Here is a 13,264-nt window from a genome sequence, read left to right on the forward strand (position 1 = left end):
AAGAAAAAAACCACAGCCCACGAACACGCACTCTAAGCCTTTATGTCACAAAAGAATGAAATCAGAAACAAATTTTACCCTAAATTTTTGAGCAACTGAAAAAAAAACCCAACAAACTTTTAAGCACCTACTATATACTAGCACTGTACCAGTACTTTTCAGTACTTCTAAAATACAGGCTATAGGGCCTGAGTTTAATGAGTGTTGGACCTGAAATTTTTTTTTTAAGAAGTCAGCATTCTTTTTATGAGTCTTCTAATATGGTCCAAATAGCTCAGCCCTCATTCACCTTTAGAGCAAACACAGTAATAGCATTAGTATCAAAATCTTGCCAGCTCCAAGTCTCCCATTTGCTTGATCACGGGAAAGTCCAATCTTTTAGTATCTCCCCTTCAAGTTTATATGCTGGAACCTACAAAGGTACCTAAAAAGATCTATAAAGAAGTCATGAATAGGGACTCCCTGGTGGGCTAAGCACCGCACTATGAAGCAGTCCGCAGCCTCTGATGCATGAGTTCGATCCCCCAGCCGACAGAGAGAAACCCACATGGGGCAGCAGACCTCTCCTGTCTTGCCCACTGCTCCCCTCAGCAGTGTATTTCAGTGGATCCGCATGTTCTGCTCCCCACTCTGTCTCTGGTGAATCCTCTCACCCCCCTCTCATCTCTGGCCTGTACCCCAGCTCTTGTATGCATAAATAAATAAATCTTTTTTTAAAAAGTCATGAATATGAGCTTCTGAATCACTTAGGAGGAAAAGAAGCTGCAGCAAAATGACTTGAACCTCAAAATATTAAGAGCTGAGTCCAGCTCAATCATTTGCACTTTATTGACAATTTAGGCAATTACAGTTGACCCAGTTCACACCATCCTGTGTGATAGTTTTTCATCTAAAACTAGAAAAATGAGAGGGGGTTACAGATGTTCTGTAGAAAAGTTGGTTTATCCACAAATTGCTCTGGACAGCTTACCTTTAACTTAGACAAAAACATTTTACTGGGGGCCCTTACCAACCACCAAGATGAATTTTGGTAGCAGTCCCTGTGGTACACCAGGGGTAACCACTCCATAAAACATTATGGTCTTGCTACTGGACTTGCCTCGCTATGGCAGACTCTTTTCTCTCTTAGAGCACGTATGCTCTCAAGTGCCCCACTCATTTCTCTGCTGTCTGACTTTATATAGATATCTTCAGTATATTAAGGTGTCTGAAGCAATGGTGGTCAGGATCCAAGTCTTCTGTTCCAGGAGGCTCTTGGCCTTTTTGCAAATCAATATCTGGCTCCAATCCAGCTCCAATCCAGGCAAGATGCTCTGTTACATTGGAAGTATCATTAACAGGTGAGTGGTTATAAATGTTGGTAAAGCAAGCCAAAAATGTAAAATGACTTCTTGGTGCGAACTGATATTTTCCCCCATTCCAGACAAGAAGGTGGTGATGTTTGTATATGATCAGAAGGCTGTTTAAAGTGATTAGCAGAAGGGAAAGTTCATATCAAGTTGAAAACCTTTTCATTACGAGAGAATGTAGAGGCTAACAGGTCATACATGGTGCTTATTTAGCTCATCATGTTAAAACCACCAGGACTTCTAGGTCTTCAGGACCTAAAGCCTGGTTTGTTAGTGTCCTGTGAATGCCCCACAGACCTGGAAATCTATGGTAACCAAATAAAGCTCTTTTCACATTTAATTGCAGGTGGTTTCTATTGGTCTTTCCTGAATTTTCAGGGTTCTTTCCACAAGAATTTCCCTTGGACTAGACTTCCTAATGGCCATCATCATCACAATGTCAAAATATATTGAGTACTTACCATGCTTGAGACACTGTGTAACTAACACACACATATTTCACGTGAGCCACTTACCAAATCCACACAATTCTATACAATTGCTATTATTATTACTCCTATCTCATAGTTGTGGAAGCAGATTCATGGAGAAGCTTCTTGTCCATAAATCACAAAACTAGAGAGGGTTGTAGATAGAATTTATACCTATACCTGTGTGTCTCTAAATCCTGAGCTCTCAATAGATCTGGGATATATATTCCTCCCTGACAAGAAATGGAAAAAACAAAAACAAAAATTTCTCTTCTACCAGTTTCTTTTTTGTTATTCTTTTCTGTGTCCCAGTGGGTAAGTCACTTAGCTTCTCTGTGCCTCCATTTTTGGAGATGGACAGGATATAGGAAGTGCTTTGCAAACTGCTTCTGACAACCATTAATGGATTATGAAATCAATTTAGTGAACCACAATCACTACATCTTGAGAAACAAAATAGTATAGTAGAGTAGTAGAGAATAAGTTACTCATTTGCAGTAAGGCAAGCATTTTTGATCAGTCTGTTTCAGATATGTCTGTCGTGTGTGTGTGTGTGTGTGTGTGTGTGTGTACTATGTTACAAAGTAAAATATATTTCTTATGAGGATCTTGGAGTTTGAATAACACTTGACTCTGGTTGTTTCTACCTCAAATTGGAAGACTCTATCCAACAGTTATGATACTTGCGTCACACTCTAATGTGAAGACTTTAAATCTCTACAGTTGTTTCATGACTATCTCATTGGTAAACTCCAGCAGGAGACAAATGAGAAAAAGAGGGGAAAAGAGTCAAATGGAATCTAATACTGCTTGGTGTCTACTTGATGTTCGAAGTTCCTTTACTGATTACCAAGAAGTCAAACTCTTTGTCAAAGAGTTTTCCTCCTTTATTCATAAGAATTAATATTTTTCCTCTCCATTAGCACATTCACAACAGTGACCTCTGTTCCTTTCTTTGTTTTATGATTCCATGAATGATAAGAAACCAATACTATTAATCTCATCTATCAGTTCTGCATGTCATAATTTGTCAAACAAAATCCTCATGAAATACTTAGTATATTCCTCTAGTACCAGCTGCTTTGCAGCTAACCTCTTGTTTGCTCAAATATAACAATTTTAGAATAGAAACACAACAATCAAGTCTCTTAAGTAAACTGCAACATCTACCTTTTGACCCACCCATCTCTTTATGTTGCTCTGAGAAAATGCTTATTTCTCTTTAAGCAGGTGCCAGATCAGACTTTGGCAGTCAATGCATTAGACCGCCAATGACTTTCTCTGAACATCTCCAAAACAAATCCCTGGTGCATTAATGATCACCACAAAAATCCCTCCCTAGTACATACACAGAGATAAGATCTTGGGAAGGAGAACTAAAGCTGTCTTCATAAAAGCAGTAATTCCCAAAAAGATCTGTATCTAAATACACCAGAATCCCAAGGAGTTATTCAAACAAAAAATTCCTGAGCCTCTAAAGGTTATTAAAAATAGTGCTGTGGGCCTCCCTGGTGGCGCAGGCAGTTGAGCGCCACACTGTGAAGCTGTCCACAGTCTCTGCAGCGCCAGTTCAATCCCGCCGGCCGGCGAGAATCCCACATGGCAAAGCAGACCACTCCTGTCTCGCCCGCTGCTCCTCTCAGCAGTGTATTTTGTCAGTCTGCCTGTTCTGTTTCCTACTGTGTCTCTGGTGAATCCTCTCACCCTCATGCGCATCTGGCCTGCACCCTGGTTCTTGTATAAATAAATGAATCTTTAAAAAAATTGTGCTGTATGAATATACTTTTATGTATCTTTTGACATACACACACACACTTTACTTTTGGGTACACAGATAGACAGGATCTAAGAGTAGGCATATATATATATATATATATATATTTTAAAGATTTATTTATTTATGCATACAAGATTTGGGGTACAGGCCAGAGGTATGGGGGTGAGAGGGTTCACCAGAGACAGAGTGGGGAACAGAACAGGCAGATTGACCGAAGTACCCTGCTGAGGGGAGCAGCGGGCGAGACAGGAGAGGTCTGCTATGCCAGGTGGGTTGCTCCCTGGATGGCAGGGGGTATCAAACTCATGTTGCAGTGGCTGCGGATTGCTTCATAGGTCACATGTTAACCCTTGCGCCACCAGAGAGGTTCCGAGTAGGCATATATTTAGCTTTAGAAGACACTACCAAAAAGGTTTTCAACACAGTTTTATCAAATCTGAATACTTTAAACTATTTCCCAGTGGAATCTGATGCCACATTTGGTAACTACTGAACTAAAGCATGAGCATTTGAAGCATCCACCATGACACTCTTTTTCTTCTGCTCCCAGCTATTAGACAATATTTTACACATGGCAAGAGATCAACAATTACCTGTTAGATTGACTTCAGATTAAATTTCCCACACACATTCATCAATAAATGAGGAAAAACAATGTTTTACTTCACTTTATTTCCTGATTATCTTTTCTTATAATTTTATAGTATTCCAAGTGAAATGGTTAAAAAGGAGACATTATCCCAACCAAATCATCCATATTGTCTCACTTTGTAGAGCTCACTTTGTAGGGAAGTGGGTCATATTCTCTCAGGTCCACCAAGGAGGAAAATAAACCTTTGTTGCAGGCTGAATATTTGTATCTTGCTAAAATATGTATGCTGAAGCCTTAACACCCCAGTGTGGCTGGATTTGAAAATGGAGTTTCTAAGGAAGTAAAGAAGTTTAAGTGAGATCCCAGGAAGGGACTGATCTTATAAGGTTTATTGTCCTTATAAGAGATTACAAAAACTTCTTCTTCACCACTGCACACACATGCACACACACACATCTCATAAAGGTCCTGTGAGGATACGACAGGAAGGCAGCCCTCTGCAACCCAAAGGGAGAGTCCTCACCAGACACTCACCCTGCTGGCATGCTAATCTCACATTTCCAGCCTCTGGAAGTATAAGAAAATAAATTTCTGTTCTTCAAACCACCAAATTTGTGGTATTTTGTTATGGTAATCCAAGCAGACTAATATACACTCCAGTGCAATTTAACAAGCATTTAGTTAGCCTACTGGGTTTGAATGTTATTTTAATAATTTAACTAGATTCCAAAAGAAAATTGGAAGTTAACTTTCATAGGAATAACTCAGCAAACTATTTCAAAACATTTATTCAGGGCCTCCCTGGTGACGCAAGGGGTTAAGCACCACACTACGAAGAAATCCGCAGCCTCTGCAGCACGAGTTCGATCCCCGGCCAGCCAGGGAGAAGCCCACATGGCGCAGCAGACCTCTCCTACCTCGCCCTCAGCAGTGTATTTCAGTCAGTCTGCCTGTTCTGCTCCCCACTCTGTCTCTGGTGAATCCTCTCACCACCCTCCATCTCTGGCCTGTACCCCAGCTCTCATATGCATAAATAAATAAATCTTTAAAAAAAAACATTTATTCACTCATTTCCAGGGAAAGAGAATTCTCACTTCCACCTCCAAACAGGAGCAAAATGTTCAGGGCTATATTAAGGCTTGTATATTTCCACAATTTCCTATACCCAGACTTGGTAACAATGGCAGATAATGTAGCATCAACTTCCCCAAAAGAATGATTCTATACAGAAAGTCTGGAAATAAGGACTAACCATGCTTATGACTAAAATACTGAAGGAAGATTTCAAAATAAAATAAAATCATTATTATTTTTTAAAGTATTATATATATGTGTGTGTGTGCATATATATATATGTATATCTGTACACTCACACCCATAAAGAGGAAGATAAAAAAATAAAAGAATAAAGAAAATGAGAGTCTTATATAAATCAGTATTACCAGAAATTGTTTAAGATTTTGTGGAAGGCGATTTGTCAGAAATCTCAAATTTTAAATACATGTGCTCTTTGACCCAGTTAAATCTATCTCTAAGATTATTTTTACAGATGTATTACCACATGAGTTAACCACAAATATACAAAGATATTTACAACATCACTGCTGATGATAAAATACAAAAAAATGAAAGCAATCTAAAGTCATCATAATAGGGCAACCGCCACATTAATAAGAAATGGTTAAAAATAAGTCATGATATACTCATACAATGGCAAACTATGAATTTCAGTAGGAATGTGGTAGGTAGTTCTCTATTAGGACTGACATGGAAAGCTATCGATGACATACTAATAAATGAAAAAAGGCAAGTCACAGAGCAATATTTATATGCTCAAAATATCCCATCTATGCAAACAAACTTCCTATATCACTCTGTGTGTGTGTGTGCGAAAGCATAAGAAATAATTCTGAAAGAGCCTGTTGGTCATTGTTACCTCTGGAGAGAAGAGTGGGATAAAGGTCAAAGGGTGTGTATTAGTTTGCCAGGGTTGTCATAACAAAATACCACAGAACAGGTAGCTTAAACAACAGAAATTTATTTTCTCACAATTTGGGATGTTAGAAGTTCAAAATCAAGATGTCAATAGGTTTGGTTTCTACTGAGGCTTTTCTCCTTGGCATACTACCTTTCCACTGTGTCCTCATGTGGCTTTTTCTGTGTGTGTGCACATCCCCCTGCGTGTCTCCCTATGTGTCCAACTTTCCTCTTCTAAGGACAGATAGAATTAGAGCTCACCCCAAAAACCTCATTTTAACAAAATCACCTCTTTATAGGTCCTATCTCCAAATAGTAACATGCTGAGGTACTGGGGGTTAGAACCTCAACATATGAATTTCAGCAGGGGGATGGGAATACAATTCAACTCATAATACAGTGACTTTCACATTTTGTCTATAATGTCTTGATTTTTTAATAATGAGCATACATGTCTTGTGAAAATTTTAAAACAATAAACAAGACAGGAAAAGATCAACTGGAAGACAAATATTAATAGGCATTATATCTAAGGCTAACAGATGAGATTTACATTTATCCCTGTGATTTTTTTTCTTAAAGATTTTTTTTTCCAATGCATACAAGAACTGGGGTGTAGTAGGCTTGAGATGTGGGGAGTGAGAGGATTCACCAGAGACAGAATGGGGAGTAGAATAGGCAGATCCACTGAAATACACTGCTGAGGGGAGCAGTGGGTGAGAGAAGAGAGGTCTGCTGCGCCATGTGGGTTAGCTCCTTGGTCGGGAATTGAACTCAAGCCACAGTGGCTGGTGACAGCTTAATAATGCTGAGACTTTAACCCCTGTGCCACCAGGGAAGCCCCACCCCTGTGATTTTTAATGTTTCTTTCTAATATGCTTCAATAAACATCAATTCCTTTTTTAATTAGGAAATAGAATGACATTTTTTATTTAAATTTTATTTTTATATTCCCCATACAATGACATTATTTTTAATTTTTTTTTATTTTTATAGAAGCATGTTTTATTTATTTGTTTGTTTGTTTGTTTGTTTTGTTTATACATGCACTGGGTACAGTCAGAAGCACGGGAGGGTGAGAAAATTCACCAGAGCCAGAGTGGGGAGCAGAGCAGGCAGAAGGACCGAAGTACACTGCTGAGGGGAGCAGCGGGCGGCAGAAAAGGTCTGCGCGCCATGTAGGACCCTCCTCTGGTGGTCAGGGAGCAGCCGGGGATCGAACCGGCGCCGCAGAGGCCGCGGGCAGCTTCGCAACCCAGCGTTCAACCGCTGCGCCACTGGGGAGGCCCCAATGACATTATTTTTAATAAAATAAACCCAGCAGCTTCACCGTCAAAATCCTGGAAATCAGACATACTCAGACAAAGCATCTACTTTTGAAATTGTGTAAACACTTTTAATAATTCATGACACTGTACTTACAATAAAGCTGTTTAAAATATTGCTACTTAAAAGATGGCAAATGATTCTTAGGGTATGAAACTGGCACACATTCTCTAATTTTCCAGGTTACAGCAGTAGTTAACTAATCTTGAATTAGTAGCCTTTTCAAGCAAATATCCAAATTAAAGTTTTTCAAATAAGTATTACATTATGCCTATGCTGTTCATTAATGCTGCAAATTGCAACTTTTTAATTCATTAAATTTCATTAAGTAATGAGCCTTAATCCCAACACCAATAATAAGTGTCCTACATATTAATAGACTATTTTTTCCAAGAGATATTCAGCATAATCATTAACTAAATAATCCCATCATATTGTGAAATTACCTGTGGAAAATGTATAGAGAAAAAGAAAATAAACAGCTCGTAACTCCAGTACTTACCTGCTTTGTTTCAGGATTGGGAGTGCAGAGAGGCACCAGTGAGATTCCCTGACTTTTAACTTTAGCAGCTACTGTCAGGTGGTGGGTTTATTGGTCCAGCTCTCAGAAGAGTTCCAGTCTGGATGTGAGAACTCAGGATACTTTGATCATCTCCTAACAGGGAAATTGTTGCACATTCCCCTTATGGCTATTTGAAATATGAAGCAATGATATCTTTCAAAGTGACATCTTTTTATTTCCTTTTCTTTTCTCTTCAAAACTTCATTTAGTGCTGGTAAGAATGAATTTCCCAGAGATAGAAAATAATCTAAAGTAACAAATAACTGGAAATTTTGAAACTTTTCTTTTTGTGGTTGGTAATTCCAACAGTTATCTTACTACTGAGGAGCCACTCATAACTACTAACTATTCATTTACCCACTGGAATGTAGCAGATTTGGAAATTCCCAACTTCCATTCTTGTCAGGGATCCATCTCTTCACCAAGCCAAGTCTCATCAACCGCTATAGTTTGCATTTATAAGTGATTGTAGAAATGGGCAGTGTTTCCTTCTGTTTCAAAAATTTAACAGCATAAGTCAAGACAAAAACTTTGGAGAATGACCATGGATGGAAGTTGATGGAAGTGTATATAGCTTCCAGTATCACATCACCAAATATGATGTTTCACAAACTCCTTAGCAAAAGCAATACTGTATTTACAAATGTTTTCTTCCTATAAATTTTAAATTAAATGCTAGTTTAAATAAGCAATTACTCAAACATCTGTCTCTAAACCTTATTGTATCCAAGTTGTAAAAATTAACCATGTTTGTCTACCTGCTGGAAAAAGTGGGAGAGAAAGAAGAAATGGCCAATTACCAAGTAATTGAGAGCTACTGTTTACTTGGATTCAATTCTCTTTTATTTTTCAGGTATGGAATTTATGTCATTTTATCCACAAAGAATATGAAGCAGGCTCTTGGCCTGGTTCTTTGGCAGAATTGGGGAAGTACTTCATACTACTGGATTAGCTGGGGGTGTTCAATGTGAGCAACAGGATAGCAACAATTTAATTTTTAAAAATATTTTATTTTATACAATTCTTATATAATTTTTCATTTTGCATAATATATGCATTTTATTTTGGTTATATTCCCCATACAATTGCACACACCCCCCCTTGTTTTGACCCTAGTCCTTCCTCTCCTCGCCCCTCCCCCGCCAGTGTGTCTCTGGTTTATAGTTGAGGATAGCAACAATTTAAATGAGAGGAGCAGAAAGAAAACATGTAAAGAAAGGTGAGAAGCTTCTGGGTAGCTTTGTACTAGATATTGGCTCTTCCTTGTTGTATCCTGGCAAACAGTAAGGGAATCAACCCCCTACTCAATAAGACTAGGTAGACCTTTATAGTTTAGCAAGCACTTGTCCAGACAGGTACTCTCATGACTTCCACCACACCCTTTTGTTGACGAAATGGTGGGTATATACAATTTTCCATAAATAGTAAATACTATTTTCCTTCATATCCCATTAAATTTTCTGTCTTTTAAGTCAGAGAACTGGGATTCAAATCTTAATTTAGTCCCTAGCTATTATGACCTTAAATAAGGTAAGTAAGTTCTCAATGCTTCATTTTTCTTATTAACAATATGGTGATACCATGGAATATTACTCAGCATTCAAAAAAGATAAACACATGCAATTTGCAGCAACATGGATGGCGCTGTAAGGGATCATGCTCAGCAAAATAAGCCAGAAAGAAAAAGAAAAATACCGGATGGTCTCACTCATAGCAGGAATCTAGAAAACTTTAATAAGGGACCAGGAAAATGAATAACTATAAGAATCAAAATCAACAAAAAACTATGAACCAGAGATACTATATGGGGGGTGGGGCATGGGGAGGGGAGGGATTGGGGTCAAAATAAGGGGATTGCAATTGTATGGGGAATATAAAAATAAAATTTATTTTTAAAAAAACAAAAAAAAAAACAATATGGTGATAATAATGATACCCACTTCATAGGATTAATGTAAGAACTGAGAATACAACTTCTCAGTACACCCCCCAGTACACACTAAGTCCTTAATAGCTGTTAGCTTCTGTTTGTAATAAGTATTTTCTTGAATGGTTTCTATCTTTGGTATCATCCTAGAATGTTGTTTTCCTTCCTAAGAGTACACATTTTTTATATTTAAATATTTTTTAATTGTATTTTATCATGGGAAGAACATTTAATATGAGACATAGCCTCTTAACAAAATTTTAAGTATATAACACAGGAAGGGAAGAGGGAGAAAGCAAGGAGAGAATGGGGATGGGAAGAAGAAAGGAAATTGTTAAGCAAGTAAGTCTGGAGATTGCTGAGTTCAACAGACTTTGATTTCATGTTGCTGGACTTCCCAGAACCTTTACTATGACATTGTATACAGTAAGTCTCTAAGATGGCATTGAGTAGACTTTTGTATTTGAAACCCTTGTAAAATAACTAATTTTCACTGGACTCCAGATCCAGGGGTCTCTGAAACCTTGTCCAGAGCTAAGTGAAAGCTTCCAAACACTTTTCCCTGAGAAAGCAGTGCTCTTCCTCCTCACAAGTTAGAGCCACCAGGGACTCTCTGTACCATAAGGGCCTGGCACCCACAGTTTCCTGGTTACCTGAACCTCAAAACAATTGAATTGTATGTTTATATCACCGTAATGTGGAGTCCCGCCAACAAAATTATATTGATTTTTAAAACAAGATAAAATAGTTGGTAGGGGAAAAACTAGTATTTAGTGGAAAAACATACTTTGAGAAATGCTACAAATATAAATTTATTATTTTTCTCTAACTCAAGAGGAAAGAGCTAATCTATAAGCTTTTAAGGAATATCTCACATTTTAAGTGATAGGATTCCTTTGTATTTTAATTTTAAAAAACCCACAGAATTAGGAGTTAGAAAATGTGCTCTCTTCTAAATAGCTGTGCTGTTGAGGAAGTGTCACTTTAATCCTTTCTAATCAAATTTCTTTCCTGTAACTGCAAAAGCAGAAATTCCCTAGTCACAGAGTTCTGTGGTAGAGGAAAAAAATAAATGCATTTGATTAAAGCAGAATTAAAGAGAATACAAATGTTGGAATGGAAATCCCCAGACTGTCCTGTTAGAAATTCCCTCCAACTGTCCTGGCTACTGCTCCTTGAGTACTGACCACAGTATGTTGTTGGGCTTGGTTCCAGTGTCCCCACAGGCAGAGTGAAGTAAAAAATACATATTATTGGGCCTCCCCCGTGGTGCAGCGGTTGAGCGCTGGGTTGCGAAGTTGCCCACAGCCTCTGCAGCGCTGGTTTGATCCCTGGCTGCTCCCCGGCCACTGGAGGAGGGTTCCACATGGCACGCAGACCTCTCCTGCCGCCCATTGCTCCCCCTCAACAGTGTACTTTGGTCCTTCTGCCTGCTCTGCTCCCCACTCTGGCTCTGGTGAATTCCCTCACCCTCCCGCAATTCTGACTGTACCCAGTGCTTGTATAAATAAATACAATAAATAAATAAATCTTAAAAAAAATACATATTATTGAGGTAAAGCTACTAGAAATGGGGCAAATGTGCAAAGCAATGCAGAAAGGACCACTTTGTAAACTGTGCTCACTCAACCATCCTCTCCTCAACCAGATCTATGGGAATAGTTGTGGGAAAGGAGACACATGGAGGAACCTTAAAAGAACTGAACATTAGGGCCTCCCCTGATGGCACAGCGGTTGAGCACTGGGTTGCGAGGCTGCCCGCAGCCTCTGCAGTACCAGTTCGATCCCCGGACATCAGCGAGGGTCCCACAAAAAAAAAAAAAAAAAAAAAAAGAACTGAACATTATAAAAATCCATAGTAATCCAGATAATTAGCACTAGAGAGAATGTGAAAAAAAGCTGTAAAGTTGATGAGAGTACCTGCACCAAAACATCACTCCCATATTTTTTTATTTCATCTGTTTACAGTGAATTCCACTAATTAGAGATTAATTTGATGCAAACTGTTTTTAGAAAACTAAAAATATCTCTAGGAGGGTTAAAAAGCTATTAAACATTCATTTGGAGCCCCCCTAGTGGCCTAGGGGTTAAGTCTCAGCGCTATCACCACTATGGCCTGAGTTTGATCCCTGGCCAGGGAGCTATCCCATATGGCGCAGCAGACCTCTCTGCTCCCTTTAGCAGTGTATTTCAGTAGATCTGCCTGTTCTGCTCCCCACTGTCTCTGGTGAGTCCTCTCACCTCCTACATTTCTGGCCTATACCCCAGTTATTTTATGCATAAATAAAAAATCTTTTTAAAAAATCCATTTGGATTGTGGGTTTGCTCAATCAGGACACTTTATATTCAATACTTGAAATTATTTGCACTTAAGGATTAGGATTGTGATTGGTATGTTGAGAAGTAAGAGTAATGGGGTAAGGGCATGGGGGTGCTGCAGTTGGGCGTTGGCATGGTGGGGAATAGATGCAGAGAAGGCACCCATACAGTGACAGAAAAGTGCAAAAAAGGAAGAGTAAATAAAGAAGATGACAGTGATAATTTATCTAATTCCAAATGGCTCCTTAGACATATCCTTCCATTTCTTCTTTCTCCCTCCTTAACCTTAAGCTAGCCTGCTTGAGGGTACCAGAAAAAGTTGGTCTAGGGTTAGCTACATCATGGGTGAAGTTGGTTTTCAATAGGTAGTCTAACAAGCTAAAAACCACCTATCTTTTTAATAGACAGATGTATTTTAAATTCTAAAGAATCGCCTTATAAGAGAAATTTGGTGGTGGTGGAGGCGGGGGTTATAACCTGTTCATGAGCTGGGAGTTTCCAATACTATCCAGCCAATAAATACTTGGGTACCTAGTATGTGCACATTTTGCTAATATAGCCAAGAACGAGACACCATTTTTGTCACAAAAATTTAATGATCACATTTGCATTTGAAAGAAAGTAGATTAGTAGAGAATAAGATTGTAATCTGGAGACCAGCTAAGAGATAGCAAAAGAAATGCAAAGAACTTGGTTGTTAATCTCCATTGAACATATCTAAGTAGAAGGGCATCAGCAAAACTAGCCTTTTGCATTTTCAGCAGAACTTATATTGTGACAACTGGAATAATGGGTATTCCTTGCCTCTAGGTTCACAATAAGTAGCTGGCTTGGTGTTAATATTCTATACCAATACATGTCAGTCTCGTTGAGGGCTGCTCCCTCTAAAGCAGAACTGGCCACAGAAATTCCGCAGACAGAACACTGAGAAACTAGTAGAGGAATGCTCTGTCCTGCACTGAAGT

The 13,264-nt window shown here is 38.7% G+C and overlaps 1 protein-coding gene across 1 annotated transcript in view; it reads right to left on the minus strand.

Moving 5' to 3' along the window:
* Positions 1–800: 800 nt before the first annotated feature.
* Positions 801–13,264, minus strand: part of RCL1 (RNA terminal phosphate cyclase like 1) — an 80,456-nt gene continuing 67,992 nt past the window's right edge. The window contains exon 9 of the mRNA XM_054689819.1: positions 801–1,313. Coding sequence (XP_054545794.1) covers positions 1,271–1,313 — 43 coding nt within the window. The 3' untranslated portion in view covers positions 801–1,270. The remainder of the gene's footprint in view (positions 1,314–13,264) is intronic.

Source organism: Talpa occidentalis, unplaced genomic scaffold (genome assembly GCF_014898055.3).
Source record: "Talpa occidentalis isolate TD23 unplaced genomic scaffold, MPIMG_talOcc4v2.1 talOcc4.7, whole genome shotgun sequence".
Lineage (NCBI taxonomy): Eukaryota > Metazoa > Chordata > Mammalia > Eulipotyphla > Talpidae > Talpa > Talpa occidentalis.